Source organism: Pyxicephalus adspersus, chromosome 1, assembly GCF_032062135.1.
Source record: "Pyxicephalus adspersus chromosome 1, UCB_Pads_2.0, whole genome shotgun sequence".
In the NCBI taxonomy this organism is placed as follows: Eukaryota; Metazoa; Chordata; class Amphibia; order Anura; family Pyxicephalidae; genus Pyxicephalus; species Pyxicephalus adspersus.
In genome coordinates this window covers 70,766,461-70,790,433 of record NC_092858.1, presented here as the reverse complement: position 1 = coordinate 70,790,433, position 23,973 = coordinate 70,766,461, and the positions used below count along the sequence as shown (strand labels likewise).

At 36.9% G+C, this 23,973-nt stretch overlaps 1 protein-coding gene across 1 annotated transcript; it reads right to left on the bottom strand.

Moving 5' to 3' along the window:
* Window positions 1-800: 800 nt before the first annotated feature.
* On the bottom strand, window positions 801-15,487 carry CREG2 (cellular repressor of E1A stimulated genes 2). The gene is made up of 4 exons (XM_072413733.1): window positions 14,984-15,487; window positions 12,863-13,032; window positions 6,371-6,484; window positions 801-5,089 (listed from the first exon to the last, which is right to left on the bottom strand). Exons 1-4 carry the CDS (start codon window positions 15,431-15,433, stop codon window positions 4,948-4,950), a joined length of 876 nt encoding a protein of 291 aa, XP_072269834.1. The 5' UTR covers window positions 15,434-15,487; the 3' UTR covers window positions 801-4,947.
* Window positions 15,488-23,973: the final 8,486 nt, after the last annotated feature.

The following is a 23,973-nucleotide window of genomic DNA, read 5'->3' as shown; positions in this document are numbered from 1 at the left end:
ACAATTATATTGGTATAGTGGAACAATGCATTAAACTATACATTATTAGAAATGAAAAGCTGTGAGAAGGCAGATAATATCCTTTCTCCAATGAAAAACATTTACCTACCTGTTTGAAATTTGTTATATAATGTACACTGCGCTGTGGCTGTCAGGAATAAATTAACTCCAATGTGTATGCATGAGAGTTACACCATTCCTGTCTTGTAAATCAAATTGGCTGATGATCTGAACCTGAAAGGAGGTGGGGTGAAAATGGTGATGCCAGAGTGAAGCCAAAGAGAGGTGAGTTTAAATTAACTGTCCCTTCTAAAATAAACCATCTGCCTGCTCACATTTTTTTTTAGCTCTGTTTGAAACCTATTAACTTTTGTATCCTAGACAGGAATAAAAATTGTAGGAATAGTTTTACCATGTTTTATCAAAATCAAAGTAGGGAAGATATTCAGTATAAATTCTGCATTATGATAGATATATGCAAATATATATATATATATATATATATATATATATATATATAATAGTAAAATACTGGGAGAAGTTTACCTCTCTGTACAGCACTAGGTCCTCTTTCAGTACTGGAAAGGAAAGCAGGCGGTAGAGCATATGCAAGCTTTCAAGCTACAGATGAGAAAAGATCATCCCTGTCACCAACCACCTCCTTCGCCTTATGTCCTGCCTCTGTCCCACGACTTTCTGAGGAAATTGGCTACATACATGTTTTGATTTCAGATGATTTCAGCTTTAAGACACTTTTACAGTGTTTGGAGTACAGTAGTAAGAAAGAACCTTTGGAAATAAACAGTTCATCTAACAGTTTATTTATTATGATCAAGGCAATGGGAAACTCATTCTGTACAGTTGGCATATAGTTTAAAAAAGGATAGTCTGCTGGTCTCAGCTACATTTGCTTATGTATGTACAACTAAATTAAGCAGGACTTCATTTAAAATCCCATGGTTTTGCGCTATAGTAAATGATTTTACCAATAATTTATGCCAAGACCAGACCATACTAGTTGTTTCCTGCTCCTCAGATGCAATTGTGAAACCAATAATTGTGCAGCAAAGATTGCAAAACAAACAACATTATTCCCTGGTTATACTTTCCATGTTTGAGCTTCCGTTTATTTAGACATCTGTGCTGAGTGGTGAAATATCAATATTTAAAGCACATTTGATAGTGTTTCCTGTTTGAAATATGCTGGCAGATATATTAATGATTTCAAAATGTGAAGCCTTGTGCAATGACAAAACATTACAAAACAAAACAGTATGTTACAAATGTATGTCAATAAAGCAATTAGATTCACACTTTTATTCATTTAAGAGTTCAGCTGAAAAAATATCAATCGTTAATAACAATAACCCATTAAAAGAAATACAAAATTGTAAATATATGTTGCAGAAAGTAAGGCTCTTGTTTAAAGCTAAATAGTGCTGTAAATCCTAACTTGTTAGTATGGATCCACAATAGTGTCAAGAAGATCCAATCAAAAATGATTGAGAAAGCTATCACTAGATATCCACTGACCATTCCTAAAAACATTAGAATTCATAATCACCTTAATTAGCCAGCTATGTGTGCATTTACTGTTTTGCTATCCCAGAAAGTTTTCAAAAGGAAATGTAAAAGGTACCCCTATCGTTTAGGAACTACTTGTAACAATGAAGACAAATATTCCTGGTCCCTCAAAGTAAAGAATAGGCTTAGACCTCAGAGCACTATATAAAACAGCAGTTTGCAGTAAATGACTTTGATAATGTTAACTGCAATCCATGTATATTCTAAAAATTATTCCAGTTAGCACAATTTTTTCTATACTTTACCCTCATAAAGCTCCTAATTTTGACATAGAAAGAAAGGCCTGTCAGACAGATCAAAAATCTGCAGCCAGGTCTTATAAAAGATCTTAGTTCAACATGTGGGTTTACATGAGGCAAAGCTGCATATTTGATCCTGTAAGGGAGGGAGGGAGAGTGCTGTGGGCACCAGCCTGTGACAGGAGAGACAGCGGAGATAAGCCAGAGAAATCCATTCCAGCCAATCAACCTTCCCACCGAGTATGCTCAGATGTGGAGCATTAATTGTCTGTGTAACCGCAAATACAATAAAAATACAAGATGTATAGTACAGCCAGTTTTGCTTTCAAGCACTCCTAAAACAAGTGCTCTGTATGCAATACTTTAGGTGAATGAACAAGTACATGATTGTATTCTTAGGAACAATTGATACCATAGGGCCAAACAGCCTATAAATATATTGTTTAATTGATTACTAATCATTCTGCATGAACATGTCTAACTGTACAGATGTATTTGGGGGCTATTAACTACACATACTTAAGAATTTACCATATTATTTACCTTGAGAAAATAGTGACATTTTTTTTTTTTCAAGTGAAGTTTGGAAAATTTAGTGCTGTGGACCTAATATAAAGTTTGTGATTGTTATCCAGTTTCATTTTTTTTAAATGCCCAAACACCTCCATGCTTGGTTTGATTTCAACAGTACAGGAAATAAATCTCTCCAGTGAAGATAAAAAAAATGACAACGGTTCTAACCATTTTCTATTCTTATGAATTACTGGCAAAGATAGTAATTTGAACACCCCACCCTCCTACCCCCCTCCAACCCATCCTGCAGCAAAGATGTAATTCTTACCTTGTAAAAAAGATATGCCGATGTAAGTTGTTCAGGTTTTTGACAGTGCCACTTCCAATTTGTGGGACTGTCTGTCCACTGAAGCAATAATGCCTGGCTGTACAGATCCCTGCTTGTCCCTTCTTACTGACACCTATTCATAAAAAAGACCCACAATGGACAGCTGAGGAACAAATACATTTTTGCTACGAATACAGTTTGACAGCTTCAGCAAAGGCTAGTTTTCAGGATTGTATTAAAAAGTATACAGTGGACTTCTGTTCTTAGTATCATTCTATTACAGGTTATACATACAGTACATTCTGCTTAAACATTCAGTTTGTCTATTCATGTAAAGAATTAAGAGAATTGGGGGCTGCAGACAGGAAATATGTTCAAAAATATTAAAGGTACTATATTGCTTTATTTACAATAATACTGTAATCCTAATAAGTGGACAGCAACTTCTCTACCATATGGTAAAATAACTATATCAGTCAATAAACACATATCCCTTATGTCACAACAGAGCTTTTTGTTGGCATTCTGTAGTGCATAAAGCACTTTATATGCCTCACCTATCTCAACAATCAGTAGCAGTTGCTAATATTATGTCTTGCATACAGGTCCCCTTAAAAGTAAGCACTTACAGCTCAATATATCAAATATAGTAGTGATGTACAATATTTCAGGTAATTAATGCAACAAAAATGAATAAATAACCACAATTAAATTTCCTCTTTCAACTTAAATTTAGTGTCTAACCCTGGGCCTTTTTAAGAAAACAGACCTCTGGGCAGCTTTGACTGCAACATGCCCTCCAATCTGGAGATTTCACGCAGAGTAATTCCTTTTTGCCACAAGATGTCCTCAGCTGAAAAACTTGTGATGTTGATGTCATGGACATAACCCCTTTATAGGGGGACGCAAAGCAAACAATGCCCTTTGTTTGCTTTGCGTCCATGCAAATAACAGTGCTGATTCTATATACCCTAGGGTCAACCTATCACAGAAATAGAAGAGGACTGTATGTGTCAAAGCCACCCTCTACATCTCTAAAGGACCCCATGTGCCACCTGACCATCCAGAAGACATCAGAAAATAGTATGTGTTTTTTAAAAAAAGGTAATTTCCTTAACACTGGTGAAGTGTTCATTGAAAAGACAGCACGTGAGATCAGGCAATTGACAATGCACAACTGTCAGACATTTTGTGACCTGTGAACCCAGACTCTTAAGCTATACTGGAAGCTCAAAAATAGGTAAAGCTGAATAAGAAGCAAATATACATTTCCACGAGTAAACCTAAACTATTATAATAATTTAAAGTAGATAATGAGATTTCTGATTAATCTAAAGTGGAAAAAAAGCGCTGTAGGAGAACAAGTTTGCCATAATGTATGCAGTTATATCAAGAGACCCCTTCTGCTTAAAGTCACATTCGGTTCGCTTTTAAAACATACAGGGCCTCACATCAAAGTGCAGTACTAAGAAGTGTCTGTGTTGTCAGAAGGAATGTAGATTTTTTTAAAAAGGGATAAACAATTCCAATGGTTTTTATGGCATTTGTATCACATAAAATAAAAATACCTTACTGCAGTTATTGAACACAATAGCTATTATCAACCTACTATTACAGTAAAAAGACTATGTCCATAGCTATTTAAATCAAGAGGCTAAGGGCAATTTGTTCATATAGGATCTACAAATACTATGTATACTCAGACATGCCAACATTGGTGCACCATTTTATAATCTCAGAAGTACACAGAAATGAAAATACAAGCTGATTTACAGACGATCTAATTTTCTATTCTGGCTTGACCATTACCAACAAATCTCCAGATCTGCACTGTGCAAGACCAGTTAATATTTCAAAGACTTATTACCCAGCTAGTAGAACTGAAGCTACAAATTGGGTTTAAACCATCACCCCACGTAGGACAAGCTAAAATAACAATAGATCCTTAGCATTTTTGTTGTCAAGTATATTGTCATGGCTAATTAAAATACATCAATTTGCCTGGCAGTCTTGTAGGCTTATAAGGAACCTGTAAATACTCAATAAACAATATTCACAATTTGATTTTTACAGCACCATGAGCCAAATACTTGTAATAATACTGCCTTAAAAATAAAACACTATTTACAGCCTTTTGTACTTTGGATATTGTGACCTTTCAACATTTTTCTGGTTAGCAAAAGAAAGTCAGCATTATGCTTTTAATCAATGATATTCCAAATAATTTCCAGTGAGCGGGGTCATACTCCATGCTGTGTGACAGTAATAGTAATCCTATCTAGATCAAATTGGGTTTACTCTGTAGTAATCTTCCAGTGGGAGGTTGTGAATTCCTCCATAGCAGTCTGTAACATAGATATTTTCTGCCATCAGCTTCATTAAGAGGCAGTTGGAATCCTGACACCACTTTTGCATATCAGGATGCCTGAAAAAAAAAGAAAGTTGTGTCAAATTGTGTTAAATGTATAATGTAAACTCCAATGAATAAAGTGGTATTAAACAAGGAAACTTTCACAAAACAGGTTTTTAATAATAATATTTGCATTTGAAATCCTTCTGGTTCTAACTTACGGATTACATATTGATAAGTCTTTTTTTTTTTGTAGACTGGAAAGTGGGAGTGATTGAGTAGTTATCAAAGACACTAAGCAGGCTGACAATGCATAAGCCATAAAATGCTGTTTTGTCAGTCCAAAACAGAGCATAACAGCTGGAAGGATCAACAGGTAGCTTTCTGCACTTGTATGATCTTTAGGAGATATTACAGCATGGTCAACTAAAGATATGCTTAACATTGGTTACAGTATTATTCTTATTATCATGAACCATGGTACACTTCCTCACCAAACTCAAGATGACTGAAAGAATATTCACCAATATTTAAGGGTCAAGTCTTGGAATGAAATTGAATCCTGAATCTGCTTAAATAACAAAGTCAAATTATTTTGGGAAAAGCAAACTGATATTGGCAGTCATTATAATGCTAAATATATATTTAAAGATCTAGAATGAACCTGAGATTCACAATGCCCAAGGTCTACAGATGACTTTCTATGAAGGGCAACTGAGCCAAATCCATTAAAGTACCTTAAAAAGGATAAATTGCATTTTAATCCTTATCAAAAGGATGCCAAGGCTGGGATTGTTTTCATACATAATATGATTTTATATCATATACACACACAGAGTTTAAACATCTATTGCTAGATAATAGATAAATGTTTCTAGTATTAGCCAATGAAAGAAGCTCCCACTGAATGGGCGAAGGTACTCTACCTTAACTGTTATTAGATAATACATCAGAGATATCTTGAGATATGAGATATCAGTTGTAAAAGAAATGCATATTTTTGAATAGGATTGATTTACAAGTGCTTGTTCACATGGACAGTCGATTTGCTCTGATTTCAAATGATTACCACCTGAATGTGGTTGTAAGCCGTTTAAGAAAGTGATTAAGAGAACATTATAGGCGTTGATAAAATGCCCAGAAACCTCTGTGGTTGTCTTCCACAGAAAATAGAGGGGAATGAAATGGAGAAGTATAAATTAAGTCAGTATTACATACATCAAATTTTTACAAACAACACATTGGCTTTATAAGTACAGAAAAGTGTATGTTGGAGCAACTTTACTAGCTGAGCAAAAATATACTGGAGAAATCTGTTATTATAACAATAATTTTTCAGATCCACAGGAAACAAACCTGGAAAATAGAGCTTTCTTGGCAAAGTCTGCTCCATCTGCTGGTACATTTACCATCTGGCCCATCAGGGTCAGCGCAGCACACTGTGGTTCCTGTGGCTGTGTAAGCACCTTTCTGAAAGCACAAAAAAGAGACGAGTTCATTATATCATCTCATGCCATCTTTATATTTCATAAAACACCAGTTTTTTTTACATAATACAGATATTAGCATATTGCAGCGTCCTAAAATATATGCATACTAACACTACCTGGGAGGTTATTTGGAAACATTTCTGTGCTTACTAGAAAATTACATTTTAATTTCAATTATTCTTTCAGTGTGTATTTTAAAGTATTTTATATTGTTCAAATAGGCCACTAGGGAGACGAATTAATTAACTAATCAATGCTAGCTATCTGGAAGTCACTGATAATTTTGCTCCAGTATTTACGGAACAAGTATGCAGTTAATGCCTTGTAAAATGTGGGGCTGCAAACGGCTGATCCTTGAGTCCCAGTGCTGCAGCCTAGAACCCTTTCCTTTGCCTCTCTCAGTGGTTCCTGGACCTGGGATACTGTCTATGTCAAAAGCAGTTTCTCTCTATTATTTTGTCATTTTTTTTGGGACCTTACATTTGCCTATTTATAACCTATACCTTGTTTCAGAAAAAAATGTAAGCCCAAGAATGGAAGTAATATGCTAAAACACAGGCTGGTTAGATTTTGCATGAAGAACTCGTGCCTTTTACATTTACATTAATTGTATGGCACTTATACTGTATACTATTCAGTGTGTGCCAAGCTGCCCTCCTTTGCCCACCAACACAATATGGCACTGGCTTATCTCTGCTGTGTTAGTGGAGAACGGCAGCCTATGGTAGAAAAACCTTTAGCCCTGATACCAATAGGAGTGTTCCAAGGTGAAAAACATATAGAACTGCAGATATATGATAGAATGACAAGGTCCTACAGAAAGAAAAATAGGTACAGAAGCATATTGTACACTTGTAAATCTGTGCATAACTTCCCCCCACATACACTCACTATCCTCCCTAATGTAAATATGCCACCCCCAGTAATGTTCTGGTATAGTCATGTCCTATCTCCCTATTAATGTCCATGATCAGTGGCATCACTGGAGTGGGTGTCATAAGCATTGTACCTTATCCTGTCACCTCCAACCCTTTGGACAAAAGCGGATTCCACAACAGAGAGAAAATATAAAGTACATAGAGAACCATGACATACATGGGCATCGTCACAGTAGATTGTGAGTCGGGGCAATTAATGGGAATACCTTAAAAGTTTGGGACTCTGTTCAGGGCTAGGAAGTATAGGTGTCAGACTCATGCAATTTACTATATTCAGATCAACATCCTGTGTCTGTGCAATAGGTTCATCTAGCCAAATGCTCTAGTATGTGTTTTTCTTTTCTCTCTTGTGGTTATTGACTCTTATTTTTTAATATGATTGTTTGCTGCCCACCCTGTGGGCCTATTCCTGTTTCCAAGATTGGCTGTTGACTGTGTATCTATCTCTGCTTCTATTTCTGGTCAGTGGCCTCTGTGCTGGTGTGTCTGCCACAACCCGCAAGCCTTTTATATCAGTGCAGGGTTCTCTGGTGAACACGTGCCTAGGTTTTAATCTCTGACGAACAAACAGATCGCACAGAGGGTCCACTTTATAGCATATCCATAACAGAAACCATCTCACCAAGGTTACAATAAAATTGTAGTTGGTGAGTAAATATGCCACACATATGGGACACCAGCAAGGATCACTGCTCCTTAGGTCACAGTGTCACACCTCTGACTAATGAAAAGAAACATGCTCTAGTAAAAAAAGCACCTAAAATAAGCAAGCATTGTTTATAAATCTTACAAGTATATTAAGGAAATTCAAATATTTTTGAGATAACATGATATGATAGCCAGATAGCAATGTTGTAAAATAACAACAAGCAGATATGAATAATATGCAGCTATTACCAACACGGTAATTCCCAGTAAAGCCATTTCTCCCTTTTTGTTCTTCCTGGATAAATGTCACACAGAAACATGGAAAGGATATTACACAGTATTTACAATTTCTTTTTGTTTTTGTTTGTTTTTAATAGGGACATAATGTTTAGATGGACTTTTTAAAGACTATTGCATGTTAATATATTTTATATTTACATGTCTTTCTGTTTTGTTTTTTTATTTTTATTAGGGATATAATAACAGTTTTAGATCAATATTTTGAGAACGATTTTTATGAATATACATTTAACTGCCATAACCATCTGTGACCTAAAATAACTCTGGTAGTCTTTAAAAAACAAGAGAATTTCAATAGAGAATTTCAAAATTTTTCTAATTTAATTACTTAATAGGTTCCATGTTTTTGATAATCCATCCATTCTGAAAAAAATTATTTTGTTTGCCAAACCTGTTGTTCGAAGAACATTTAAAGGAAGGTGAAGAGGGTGTTTTTTCTATGCAGTGGAATTCTCTAGTGCTGTTTATCCTATCAACTTTTTCTTGGATCTGCAACCTATGAGTCATTTGAGCTATTTTCCCTAAACAGGAACTAAACACAAAATCCTCCAAAACACAAAAAATCCATTTACCTTCAATCCCTCCATCTGGAGTTCTCTTCCATCGGGTCTCGCGACGTCCCGGCATTCGTCTTCGGACTGGCGCCTCTTCCGGGCTCATCTTTCTACGTCACCCGACCCAGACACAAGATTGGGTGATGTAGGTTGGAAAACATTTACGAATCTCACTGCGCATGCGTGAGATCGGCATTTTTTCCTTTTTCTCAAAAAGGCTCCTTCTGAGCATGCCCGAGATGCTCAGACATGAGCAGAAGGAGCACCCAAGAGCCTCCCAGGATGCGTGACGTAGGTATCTCGGGAGGCTTTGCGCTCCCATTCATTCTCGATCACCTAGGTGATTGAGAATTAGGTTTTTTTTTTTTTTTTAAAAGGGGTTTTCCCCCAAAAAAAACAAAACAAACAACAGCATTTTTACTTTACCCTAAAGGGTTGTCTACCCTTTTATGTAAATTGAAAACTCTGAGTTTAGGTATGCTTTAAGTGTAAAATAAGGTAAAGTAAACCTTTGATTATTTAATATGTGGGCCGAAAAAAAAACATGATTGGATGTTTGATGTAGGTTCACATGGCTTCACTTTACACTAAGGTTATAAAGATAAAAAGAGACAATATTCTTGCATACATCTTTTCATTGCATCCCTGGACTTTTACATATTACCATTATAGACCTGGCCCCACACATGTTTAATAATGCTCTTTTAGACCAGCAGGGGGAGGACACATGCAAAGGGAACTGTAAGCACATTATGAAATAAGTAGTGAGTAGTAGTTGAGACATTACAATAATTTTCTTATAAAATAACAAAGGGCTGTCAGATATTTAGGCTTGGCCACATGTCCCTAGTCTCAGCGACAAACATATGTCCCCATTACCTCATCTCTGAGCTATTGGTTTTTGCTTATGCTGTCCATTCTATCCACAGAGCCTCTTATGAAACTACAAATCATTTTGGAAAGTATGTAAACCTGTGTGGTTTTGTGACACTTCCTCTCTATTTATAAAGCAGTGAATCTTGCATAAATGTTGCTAAATGTTAGGTTCACTGCTTTAAAAATAAACCCCTTGTTGTTGGACATCTATTGAGAGTCCTGGAAAATACCATGCAAAGCTGTAAGCTACTGATATCAAGTGGCTACAGCATAAGGGCATCTTTTCTCATCCTTTATACTGTTTTACCTTTTGAGGAACATTTAAAATAATGTTAAGTTGTAAGGAAGCCCCTGCTAAATTAAAAAAATATGTTTGAATTGGTTGCTCTGAAATGGGGAGAAAGCTAAAAAATGTCTGTGATTTTATTGCTACTGATGAAGATTATCCCCACTCCTAATGTGTGATACTTCCCCCACCTCTTAGATTGTAAGCTCTTCGGGCAGGGTTCTCTCCTCCTCCTGTGTCACTGTCTGTATCTGTCTGTTGTTTGAAACCCCTATTTATTGTGCAGCGCTGTGTAATATGTTGGAGCTATATAAATACTCTAGTAATATTAACAATAATAATAAAATGTCACTGGCTCTCCTAAGTGTTGGCTCTACAACTATGAAAACACCATTTTATGGGAAGTCAATCAGTCACAGCTTGAGGAACCCCTGGCAAATTCTGGAGGAACCCTATTTGAGAATTGCTGGAATACAGTATTTATATTCCTCTGGTGTTATTAGATTATGGGTAGTTTTTCTAAATGCTAAAAGAGGGGTAGTCAGGGAAGACTATTGATTTTAGAATAAAAAAGCAGTGGTGGGTTGAACTATATGCACAACATGTTTCATAATAAGCTTGATCCGTGTTGTATGTATTTTTTGATCAAATAAGGTTATAAGGTCCTAGAGATGGTCTTTCCTCTTGTCACATTTTGTGACATTTTCCTTTCCCTTTGATCTGTATTCCTATACGTGTCTAGGTGGCAATAAGGTCAGAGCTGGCAGATCAGTCTGTATCATACATACACATGTCTAGCACCAATCTGAAATACACACTCCTGAGAGACCAACCCCTGGTAAAGTTTCATGAGCCTTTATTTGAAGGTAAAGCATATCACTAGGGACATTTTCTCTTACATATTAGAAAACCCAGATAAAATGTATTTGTCACAGTCCTTAGGGGCGGGGACTGTATTAGTTTTCTGTACCTGGTGATCCTGTTGCAATATAATATATTTTTGTTTTTGGGTTTAGATAAGCTTTACAGGCCTCAGTATAGGCTGTGATTTCTTTGTTTACTGCATGTGTTTACAGAACAAAAGATAAAGACTGCCTGGACTCCATACACTGCATTTTTCTTTTTGAATCTTAATTTTCTAATCAGCATTTCCTTATTACCTGGATACATATTGTAAGCAAAAAGATTCACTTCGGTATAAGGCACAATATTTCCATTCTCTGAAGCCTATTACACACAAGCAGTTCCACTGACAAGTTCCTGCCCTTGACTAACCAGCCTAATCCTTGCCAGGAGTTGTATTACAGCATAAAAGTTATATATAGTAATACAAAGACATGGCTCTGGAATGTGTGTACACAAAGACTGAGGAACTGTATGTTTACAGGGGAAACAACATACATACTTGATTAAAAGCATTTGGACACTTGCTGTTTGTATCTCATATTTGCTCTGAGCAAGGTGCTCACCAGTGCCTCGGGTTTGTAACTTTTAGATTAGTCATGAAAATATTAGGCACAAAAATCTAAACGAGAAAGTGGACAGGATGTTCAGGGTGACCAATCAAGCAGTTTTGGTCTATATAAATGATGAAAACTGAATGTTCCATTTTTTTTTAATTTTCATAAATACTTCTAAACCTTAGCAATTTACAAAGTAGTATTTGATTGTAAAAGCTTGTTAAATACAATGCTTGTCAGAAATGTATAGTGCAAGGTCTGTTTTTAAGTAGGCCCTTCTCTATCTTGCTGAAAAGCAGCATAAACATTAAAAACACCCCTAGGAGAAAATGTTAGATAACATACCTACCATTCCTCTGATTTCTAAAGTGCAGAGGGTGATATCATGCTCTAAAGATAAGATCCTTGGGTATCTTAGGTAGTTCAAATATTAGGAGGAGACCCTGAAGCACAGGTCTGGAGTACTGCAAGGTTTGGAGTACATTGCACAAATCTAGATGGAAGGAGAATGACTTCACCTTTGCCTAAGTGTAAGTTGAGGGATTTTCTATCTAACTTTAGAAAATTAATTTGTTAAGTTGCTATTAAAGACAGTTAAATACATTTCCTAGCATAAGAAACCCAGAGAGTTGGCCATCTCCATATGTAAGCTCCAAAATGGACGGAAACACTGCCAACTGAAAAAAGGGTCTCCCTTGAGAACTTTTTAAGTCTTAAGGATTTTTCCTTGTAAAATGTATATAAACATGTTTTATTTAGAATTAAATATGTTTATGTTCCTTAACTTCAGATAGGAGCCAGTCCTGCACTATTATAAAAGAAAACCTGCATTCATACATTTTTTCTAGTTACATTGGGTCCAGTTTAATGATGTCACAAGTCCTTCTTGTTCTCTCTTCTTCCAATCCTAATTACTGAAGGAGCAGCAGTTGGTAATGACAGTGCAACTTTCTGCATCCTGTGAGCTCACAGGAGTTAGGTTGAATTTGGCAGCATTCTTCCATCTTCTGAATAAAAATAAAAATAAAGGATCTCCCATGCTGTACAGTTTACCCACAAAATTATCAATGAATAATAATAGGCACTTTCTGATGTTTCAAGCTGCTCAGTAGGATAGCCCTGAATGGCCAGGATGTCACCCACGCATTGTATCAGGCATAAACCTTGGGGTAAATTTTATTTCCAACATTAGCCTTAACTTCACAGCTGCATAATACAAAAATATCAAAATACAGATTTTTTCTCAAAATGTTTAAATTTGAGGAGAGAAAATCCAGAATATGTGATTGGGATTACCTGCACAAGTCACCATCTGGATCTGCAAAAGTGAAAGAAGAGACCGGATTGTTCATCAAATCAGAGAGAAAACTTGCTTTAGGAGTAACAGAAAACAACGGAATCCCGGTACTGTTATGAAGAGGACCATCGCTGGTTAGCAGAACCTGCCCAAATGGCAGTCCTTGGATCTAAAAAATAACAAAGAATAAATAATAATTACAGTTTATTGCTTTAAAATCTAATTATTTTTCTGCCTTCATCTTCTGCAAATAGGCAACTACATTGTTTCACCTGGAGGAAGAGAGTATATTGCGCAAGGAGTTACAAGAACTGATTTAGGAAAAGGATGGACAAGTTAGCTGCAAGAAAAATCATAGGGCTGAAGATGTGAAATCTTGAACAATGGATTCTAATTAAAGTTCAGAAGCCCTGTCAGCAAAGTATTGGATTTGTAAAAAGGCTACATAGACAGTGACCACATTTTAGTGAACAGTAGGTTGATGAGTTTTATCTTACAAATAAATTCAGAAAATATATAATCCATTAAATGCAAATATACTATTAGAATATATTATATTATTTTATATAGTGTGAACAGTGACTGTTAGAGATGACAGTTCGAATTTATGTCTGGAAGGGACCAAGTAAAATCCAGCTGTAATGACACAAACTGACAAATAACTTTACCCAAACACTATGTTTATGCTGCTGGTGAGTTTGCAGTACAATTACAGCTTCCTGATCCCCATGAACTGCTTCCATGGGTGAAACGCATGTAGCATCTGACCCATGGCAGACCATAGAGAATGAATGTGCAGTTAGCAGTTCAGTATTGGCTAGTATAAAATGCTGGTTTCTTCTGTTTGGCCAAATAGCTGCCGACCTCTAGGAGCTTCAGGGGAAAGCATGTTCCCTCCCCAGTTGTGAACCTAACCTTACAAACTGATGGCATATTAACATCACAAAAAAATAGTATTTAAGATAAAGTTAGGTTATGATAGGATAAGATTAAGCAAGTCACCTATGAGTGGAGTTTTAATGGGATATAGAATCTTTTGTACATGCTAAAAACAAATACCTTACCTGTTCATTTCTCATATACAATCAAAGTCACATGATCAGCACCAGTGCCCAGCACTTCTATTAACCCTTTAGACATAAACCACTACCATACAATGTCTAACTATTGGGTGCAGGCACAATCCAGGAAATGTATGACGTGCAACATATTGTACTGTATTAGACCTCATGGCCTGAGCAAATACATTTTAAATGAAATGATTTGTACTATTTCATATGTCTTCCAAAACCAAAAATGTCCTGCTGGCTTCTGACTATAAATACATGCATTGTCTACTACTAACAGAGATGTGAACTAACAACATGTGGGGGTAATAAATAATTGTTTACAGATTATCCTACCTTAAAGGAGGAATCTTTGCAATGTGCAGTAAAATATCTAATATGTTCGTAGTTGCACCCAATGCACCTGAAGATTTTCCAGGACTCTAGGGGCTCTATTTATAAAACAGGGAATCAGACATTCCCTCAAACATGCCCGGTTGGGAATATCGGTGTCCATATGTTTCAGTGGCAGTAATTGATTCCCACCAGGGAATGTTGGATTGCCTGTTTGAAAATAGAGCCCAAGTAGAGCATACCATTTGGTAACTTTACCTTTCCCAGGATCTTGCCAAAAGGTCTGTGACATCGCTCTGGCCTAGGCACCAAACTGGAAAGTAATCTTACTATATTTTTGTGTTTTTACCAATAACATATGTTTTTTTTTATTACAGTTACATGGGAGTAGGGGTCACATCAGGAAGCAGACATTGTATTTTGGTACTATTATTCATCTTGCTTTGTAAATCTCAGGACTGGGTGAGTAGAAATACAAAGGTAAAACAGCCCCGTGTGTATATAATTGGTGCATTTATCTGTTTGCGTGGGGATGAGTTTTAAACTGATAAATAGTTAGAAAATCAGCCCCCAAGTGAGAAAAGGAGAACTGTGAAAGGAAACAAAGGATGTGATGAAGCAACATTTGGATAGGTGCACCATCTCCGCTGGACCATGGGATAAATGGGACAGGAGATGAATGACCGGTACATGGCATGATGGCACGCTGTGGTCACTCACCGTCTCCTGGGAGGAAATGGTGGCCAGGACACCCCAGTGGCTCTTGTGGGCTAGTGTTCGGGCATTGATGGCCAGATTGGCCTGGAAGGCAGCTGCAGGAGATGGAGGGCTCTCTGTACTGCTCTCCCTTTTGTAGGAGAACATCCTGGAGGGGGATGAAATCTGCTCAGTGATATCAGGCCCTGGCCTGGACTTCATCACCCTGTCTTCTTTGTAAGCAGATGCTGGGTAGCTTTGCTTCCACATGCTGATCGTATCTTCCAGCAGAGAAGGAAGAGCATCTTCGGTGGAGGAGCTGTCCAATTCCTCCTCCACTTCATTGGTGACTGACCATGACACTGAATTAACAATCACATATGCTTCACCATAGGACAGCAAGCTAACTCCCAGGAGCCAAAGTAAGCAGGCTGCACGGGCAATGGATTTGTAGTGGAAGCAACACGCAGACATTTTCAGGCTGCTTTATGGATGCTGGAATGCTGGGTTCATTCAGGAGGTGTACCACTGCTGGGCCCTGACTGCCACCTGCTGGGCAAACTCAGCATAACACCTGGTAGTCACTGGCCATTTCCTGACAGAGATATGGAGCAATCTTATCTGTTTACCAGTTACTATGATAATTCACTGGTTATCATAGTAACTACCTTCTTTATTTTACTTCTTTCTGAGCTCCTCATATGATACAAATATAAAGTCATAACTCCTCCTCTGCATACTTCAAGAGTTGAGAATCACAATAGGTCAGCATGGCTGCCAGGAAACTAGTATTTGCATTAAGAAGGGAACAATGCCAGCCTAAATGTTTCTAATAGAGAATTTATTTGAAAGATAACTTTTAGTGGTTCTGGTACTTCCTAGGCTCCCCCCTGTCTGAATGTTCCAGTAAAGCCCCTATGATCAGGGCCTGGTACAGAAGTACCCCTTGTCCCCCCTGATGGTGGCCCTGAGTGTACCCAGCAGTGTTAAATACCTTTAGGCCAAATCCGGAGATCAATGCGACTTTGTTGAGGGCCGCTCAGATTTTACAGGAAATGGTGCCACCCAGGTCATAGATCCATTGTGCATGGGCACCCCACTTTTATATGAACCTTACTGTACTCCTATATATGACTTTGTCTGCCATAAAATTGGCATTTATCAATAGAAATTATTAAGTAACAGTATGAACAGTATGCATGCATGATAGATTAACGGTCCAACCAGGACTATTTACAACCAAGGGCCCCGCACTTGGAATATCTTGGGCGCAGAACACAAAAACACTAGTTAACACTATAAGGTACACTGAGGGGGGGGTCTATAAAGTACAGAAGTTGTCTTAAAAATAAAACCTGTAATACATAGGTAAGGCAGCTGACTCTGCTAATCCTTCCTTTGTACAATACAAGGTCTTTAGCTTTCGTGCCAAACCAAGTATTTTCTTGGATGGTTCGTAAAAACACAGGGTATCTCTCAGTATTTTCTTGTACTATTCACAATAATTGTAACCTAGATAGTACCAATTTGCTGAAAACCTGCGCTTGATGATGGATGTTGTCAGCTGTTAATACACAGCTACCCTTCAACTGTTCAAGCCATGAGAAAAGAGAAAGAAAATAGTAATGTATTGTATTTGTAATGTAGCATACAAGAATATTGTATATTCTATAAGTGAATGCATAACCAAAATATTGTTTTATTTGTACCAACATGGTGGCAAACATGTGAGAGTGATTCCTGCCCCTACACCTATCTATAAATGTTTCGCTCGGACAAGGTAGCCTCATCCCTTGTTCCCTCAGCCTACACAGGTTGCCTGCAGGCTCCTACCTGTATGATATAGATTAGGTGAGGTAGTTCAATTACATCCTTTTCATTCATGCCAGGAATCAAGAGGAATGGTAGAAGGTAGTTTAAAATAAAAAGACAGCTTTACCTGCTATCATTTTGCTAAGTTAAATCAAATCGGTTTTCCCTAAACTCCTGATCTCACTGGTAGATGCATTAGTAATCCCAGAAGAGTAACTGTTCCAGTAGAAAGCTTGATCTCCATTAAAGATGTGCTTGTTATGAAAAAAGACACTGATAAGAAGATATTTCAGGTTAAAAGGAGCTGCACTTAGTTTATTTACCCCAACTTTGCCCTGAGATCCCAAGAGAAGACAAAGATCCTTAGCCAATGCCTCAGCACTTTTTTTCACCAGAAGCCATAAACCTGGCTATTAGAGATATTCACAGGCTACTACTCCGGTATATTTCCTGAGGCTGGGGTCCTGTGATACATTTAAGGAAGTTAAACAGGCTGATCACAGTGGAGATGTTCAAGATGGACTGGATGTTGTCCCCAGACCTCCAGAATGCATACTGCTTTTAGAAACCTTTCTACACTGACAGATTCTGAATGAGATGCTACAAAAGTTTAGTTTGCCACCTCATCTTTCAGTCTCCCACTCTCTCAACTCTCTCAACTTTATAGGCACTCATTTGCATTACCATGGAGAAGTGGGTTTACTATTGTGTAAGACCCTTTTAGATCGGCTCCTTATCCTAGTGGAACAGATTGTCCCCACATTAGAACATTCACTTGTCTCATCCAATCCTGGAAGACTAAAGTTCCAGAACCTTGGGTTGTTGTAATGTTTCATGCCACTGTACAGACAACAATGAATGTCCTCTCAAGACATGATCATTACATCGGATATGCCAGCTAAGGAGATTAACATAACGTGGGTAGAGAATTCTTTGATATTTCACTTCTTAAAAACTGTAGGAAGGCTACAACCTTCTAAGGGGTACAGTTTTGACTAATAGGAATTGCTCCTGTCGCTGAAGTTCCTGGCCTACTCTCCATTTCCTCTGGTAGAATGCTGTTTCTTCTGGTATATGAATATCAAAACCTTGTATCTGGTAGTAATGTGGGAAAACCAAGCTTCACCAGACATCAGAACTGTTCTCTTAATGATATAGTGGTCATGTTAGTGGAATGTGCTTTAAGACCAGAAATCTTCAGTCTTTGTCCAGTTAATTTGTTGATTACCCACAAGCTCTGGCGAACAAAGGATTATATCAGATTGGATGTAAAAGGGACAGGAGAATATCAGATGGGTATACTTTTTCTACACAGCTTGTGTCACAAACCACTTCTGTGCACAAAACTAGTTAGATCAGTTTCCCAATTCTAAAATTCCTAAAAGCCCCGGATGACTTTGACACAAATCTAGATTACAAAAAAAATATTGTTTTGGTCCATACTTTAGTACATATGAGTTAGCTTTTGTTATAAATATTTAGGTGCACTGTTCAGGTATGTAATTCTAACATATCGGTTTATGTCCCGAGAAAACTTTTTTTTATAACATTCAGTGTGACATGTTCCCAAGACCCTAGCAGTCAGTTGTGCTTTTTTTTTTATTTATTTTTTTTTTACTTCAGACTCTTCCTTCCTCTAATTCAGACTCTTCCATGTGGCTGATGTAAGGTTTCCTGATAGGAATGCTCTAAGAGAAATGTGCCAGTGGACTCTTTCTTCAGGGAATGCTAAAACTGTTGTCAATTCCCAGCTATACAACTGAAGAAAAATCCCCCTTGAGAAGAGAATCACATTACATGGGAAAAATGCATCTAGAACTAATAATGAGCCCTACTGTGAGAAATCATTCTCAGCTTAATATTTTGCTTTCACTATAGTAACCTTTCAAGAGGAAATTGAAATTCTGTTTTATTACTATTTTTGTTCTAAAGTATTACTTTAGTTTTTTTTCTGTTTATTTTTACTTAGCTGTTAACAATTTCCCTATTTGGGCATGTTAATGTAGTGCTTTATACAGTGATTTTAAAATTGTAATTGTATATATTACTGAGTTAAAGGACTTAGCAACATTGAGAGTTAGACCAGATGTGTGATTTATTTTCTAGCCTATGAAAAGAACCTAGTCCAGATCTGGAAAGGACACAGACTGCTACAAAGCAAGTAGATCACAATTCCTTTCATGAAAAAAGCTAATGCTAATATTAAGTTAAATTCAAAAACCTGAGCAATCACAGTATTAAGATAGGGAAAGCTGCAGTGTTTGCATTCTTTTAAGAGCAGTATGTATGTCACACACATGGTTGTTATTGTAGAAAATAACTGATTAATATTTTAGAAGCATTCTGTATACCATCAGTGTAGAGAATACATTTGAATTTCTTGACAATTTTAGCGAATCACAGTGGCTACACTTTTAAAAAGAAACATAATTTTAATGATATTAAATTACAAACTAGCTTGTGTATAATAAATTGATGATTAAAATAATCAAAGAAATATGATATAAAGATTTTTGATTGTACGTGTAGTTCCTTTCATTTTTGTGTTGCTGATTGTCAGAGATTGTTATTTCAGTTCCATTCATTCATTGGCATTTCAATCATTTGACAGATGTTGTTTATACAATGCTGTATTGCAGGTGAAATTATGGAGAATATTTTTAAAATGAATCAGTAAAAAACATTTTCTAGCTTTAAAACCACACTGCAGTATAAAAAGGACTGCTGAAAAGCACACGCAACAAACGCACCTTTAATTCAAACCATGTTATGAATAAAGTTTGTTTCCCTTACTGGTGACATTTTAGTTTGCATCTAAAAACTTCTTTTATTCTCCAAAGTTTCTTTACGCTAATGACATACCCTCCTGGAACCCAGTTTGTGCTCAAAATATCCATAAGCATCTCACCAATAAAGCTAATTCCAGTAGTGGTTCTGTACAAGAATGTTTCCAGGGCACGTTTTGAAGGTGAGGATACATTATTGAACAGCATACTATGTCTACAGGAATGACTTTTTTAACCATAAGGGTGAAAGAAAAAGTAACTAGAGAGCATGCAGAAACCTTCCCCATGGGGACTATCCTAACCAGCACAAAACAAGAGAGGGAAATAGTTACAAAACAATAGGTACAACGTACAAAACAGAAAATAACAATAAGGTTGTTATGGCAGCACTATTGCATTGTATGATATTCATTTAAAAATGTTGCATGTTTAATACCCTTCTTTTCTCTAGAATATATATTGAACCCCAATCATTTTCCACTCATTCCTCCCTGCAACTTCTGAAAAATGTTAGAGGTGTACAAATCTCGATGGAACCAGGTTTCCTAGGTTTCAGTCTTGTCCAAGGCATATGCCTTTTGGCCTGGCATTTCCTACATTATTCTTGAATGAACGGGTCTTGCCCAAAAGAAACAGCCTCTGGTGTTGCTATTTAATTTATCTCACTTATCTAGGAAAACACACAGTAACTCTTTATTAATTCATCTTGTTCATGTATTCCATCAACGGTTTGTTAGAATGAATTATATCATGACCATGTAAGATCTTGCTGCATTCCTTTAGGGGACCCTGATAGATTTTTGAAAACTTGGTTCCACTGAATCGCCTGTGCCTATTTCAGTCTTTGTAATTGTCAATTGAAGGGACAAGGACAGTGCAGGGACTGAACAAGTAAAAGGTTCCGTTTGGCAAGAAAGTTTGCTATAATCTGCAAACATGCCGTGCATATGTGTAATTTATGGGAAATACCTTGTGAGGGGCCACAAGATTTCTAGCGGTATCATTGCCACTTCCTGTGAGCTGAAAAGACATCAGAAACAAAGTTAACTGCTATTTCCATCAATCTACCATGTAGTGTAGATGAACAAGGACAAACAACCAAACAACTATGGCTGCTGCAGTGGAGAAATGAATGTAGAAAAGAACTTAAGGAAATAATGTAGCTACCATATCCAAAGCCTGGTAAACCGCAATTATTCAGGGAAGGATCTGTACAATAGACACAGACATCACCCAAAAACATGAAACAACACTCCTTATTTATCTGTCCATCCATTCATGTAATATTTTGAGTAATAATAATAAATTATTTATATGCATTTACTCATCCCCATTGTCTTAGCATACTTGGCACAGGAAATGTTATTTATAGGCCTTCTCTAATCCAGTGTTCCTCTATTCTATATGTATGTTACCATGGCAATACTTGCGGAATATCCTGTAGAGGATGAGGTGTAACAGACTCATCTTTAGGGAAGCCATAATAATATATTTTATCATCACTATTGTCAGCCAAACTTTATTACACTGACCATATACAGATCCTAAGAGTGAAGCTTAAATGGTACAGAGTCCTCAAGGAAATTGATAAATAGGTTGCCCTCTATGACTTGTTAGTGAAATGCTAGCAGTAATTTAATGAATTGTTTAGGCAGATCCCTGCACTGCCAATACAATGGCAAAAATTGGGAATTAGATGACCAGACTGCAAAGTGTGTGGTTTATTTCAATACAGAAGGTGGCCAAAGCAATATTCAGGCATATTAAGCCAATTATAACCACATTTCCATCATGAAAACCAAAAGGATCCAGACAACCTACCACCAACAGTTTTCTACGGAAGCTGTAAACTAATTAAAACTGTTGATAATATGTTTTTTGATTTATTTGGAAAATTTTGTAATAGAATCTGTTGTAAGTAGCTGAAAAAGCCTATACATTTTCATGGATGTACCCAGCACTAGGCCATGGTTTAATTATACATTTGATGAAAGAGCGTAGAATTTCCTAAACTGTGTACAGACACTAGATTTTTTGTTGCCTGAGATGAGTGTTAATGATCATCTCAGACAGAAGTCTAGCATCTGTACAGCTGTCCATTGACATCACTTTCAGATCCACTGTGCCCCCTCTCATTATTTCAAGTGGCATATTGCATTACTTTAGTTGCTTGTGGATTAGCTTTAGTTGCTAATGGAAAGTGTTTTATTTATTTTTGCCTTCAAGTGCTGCTGGCTTCATATACAGAATGAGACATATCCTATCCTAAACATAAAGCACATTAGCACTACACAGTGGTGTGAATGGGCCCCTTAGGGGTCTTTTAAAACCCCTAACCAATTCACCAGTTACAACCCAGTAAAGCTGTCTCTCTCAACCATGTTAAAAGCTAACAGCTCTTTCCTGTAATATAAGAACTGTAGTGTCCTCTCTGGCAAACCATATATCTCTTACTATCTCCTACCCTCATGACATACACAAGCCCCACTTCCAGTTCTTTGTGCAAAATACTGCAACCTCAAGGTTTCTTTTTCCTTAGTTGCTTAATAAGCCTTAGGCACCAGAGGGATAATTTCGTAAAAATATAAACATCAAGCAAATTTGAAAATTCTCTTTAATTAGTGAAACTTGTAGAAGAAAACAACTCAAAGTTTGCAAGTTCTTTATAGTTTTCCTATATATTACATCTAGACATTGCATGTTAAAGCATATGTAAGCAGAATTAACAATTAATATATTTAGTACGTATCTGGAAAAAAAAAGTTTACCCTTGTTTCATCTATTTAATCATCCTTCAAGTACAAAATAAAATACTGTAAAGGTGACAGAAGCATAATGTGCTCCTACCATCCTTTCATCCTTTGACATGGCAACACAGTGTATTTGTGGCTCTGAATTCCAAATCATTTGTTGTTAACCCAGCCTACCTAATTACTGATGGATTACAAAGAACGCAGACCTCTCCTCATCTTTGGCCCCCACTCCCATCCCCCCTCATCCTTTTAACAATTTGCACAGGCAAACAGCACAGAAAGTTACCAGAGCACAAGATCTCTGGCAAAATCAACAGGAATTTCTCAAATGTATACAACAAAACATTTTCAATAATAAAGTTATGAGACCAAAAAGTTGTCCTTATTACTTCTAAGTGTGCCTTTGAGTACAAGTAGCGGTCTTGACACGTGCAGGTATTTTCCACCAATGATAGCCAACTACGAGCAATAATGCGCAGCTTTAACAATAAGCTTTGACAATAATTGCACATGTGTATGCAGCCTAAGGCTACATTTTGATTTACAATTGATTAAAAAAAGTTTGTCCACCCACCTCACCCAGAAGTAACTAGCAGGGTATGCCAGGGATGGCAGCTAGTATTCCCATACAAGTAATCAGCACGTTTTTTGTCGATACCAACCCACTTGCAACCTCCAGTATTGGATCAAGCTTAGCCTATTAGGTGTCTGCCAAAAAGTGGGTTTCTCCCCCCCTAGAGAATTGGTTTTAGGGGGCATTCAGAGTGCATTTAGAATGAAGGTAAGTGAAGAATGAGAAAAAAAAACACTAAACAAATACAAATTAAAATCCTTTTTTAGCTAATATTAATTTTCCAGGTTTCAGCAAAGTCCAAAGATGTTCCTCAGCATCCAGGTTGGCACGACAGATTTAAAAGGATGCAGGATCTGCCTTTACTAACTGCTCCAACTCAATTTAAGCTATTTGGAATGTTTTCCGTGTTGCTTGGCACGGTTTTATTTTTTCAAGGAACCAAGGAGTTCCCTGTGATATCATTGCCCATATGTTACTCTTTACTGATACTCTTGTATGTGAAATTTGATGTCTGTTCAGCAGCTGCTACATTTGCCTAGTATATAGCATATCCATTCTGCTTTTAGCAATCTGATTGTGATTGTGAAATGCTAGGCAAAGTGCAATGCTGTCACATGTGGGAAGATAATAGTATTAAAAGTAACATGAGGCCTTTAGAATAGATTCAGCAGAGGATTTCCTTAGAAATCTTATTTTACACAATACCCATGGACATAGTATTTGTATAATAGCTGTTTCTCTGAAGATGCTTTATAGTCAGCACAATGCTTCCTAGCTTGATTGTAGTGATCCCACACTGGGCAGCTGTGACTTCTTACACCCGGGCATAAGCTGGACACTCGGACTCAAGCAATGTAAAAAAAGATACATAAAGAAAGAAGGTGTAAAGGTAATAAAATAAAAGGTTTAGAATTTTAGAATCTAGACTCATTAATCACTGTTGCATGGTTTCAACAGGAAATTGTTTTCATAGTTCAAAATTGGAATAAGTGTAGGTGAAAATATTAATCTCGGTAAATGCAGTAGTTGTGGGTTTCCGTATTTAACCACTTGTAGTAGCACTATACAACAGCAGGATATGCTGGGACC

Excerpts from the sequence above, each read along its gene's own strand:
- CREG2 (XM_072413733.1), bottom strand. The coding sequence starts at position 15,433 with ATGTCTGCGTGTTGCTTCCACTACAAATCCATTGCCCGTGCAGCCTGC. Across the intron at positions 13,033-14,983 it reads CCATTTCCTCCCAGGAGACG|ATCCAAGGACTGCCATTTGG; the intron begins GTGAGTGACCAC and ends GTTATTTTTTAG. Across the intron at positions 6,485-12,862 it reads CCAGATGGTGACTTGTGCAG|AAAGGTGCTTACACAGCCAC; the intron begins GTAATCCCAATC and ends TTGTGCTTTCAG.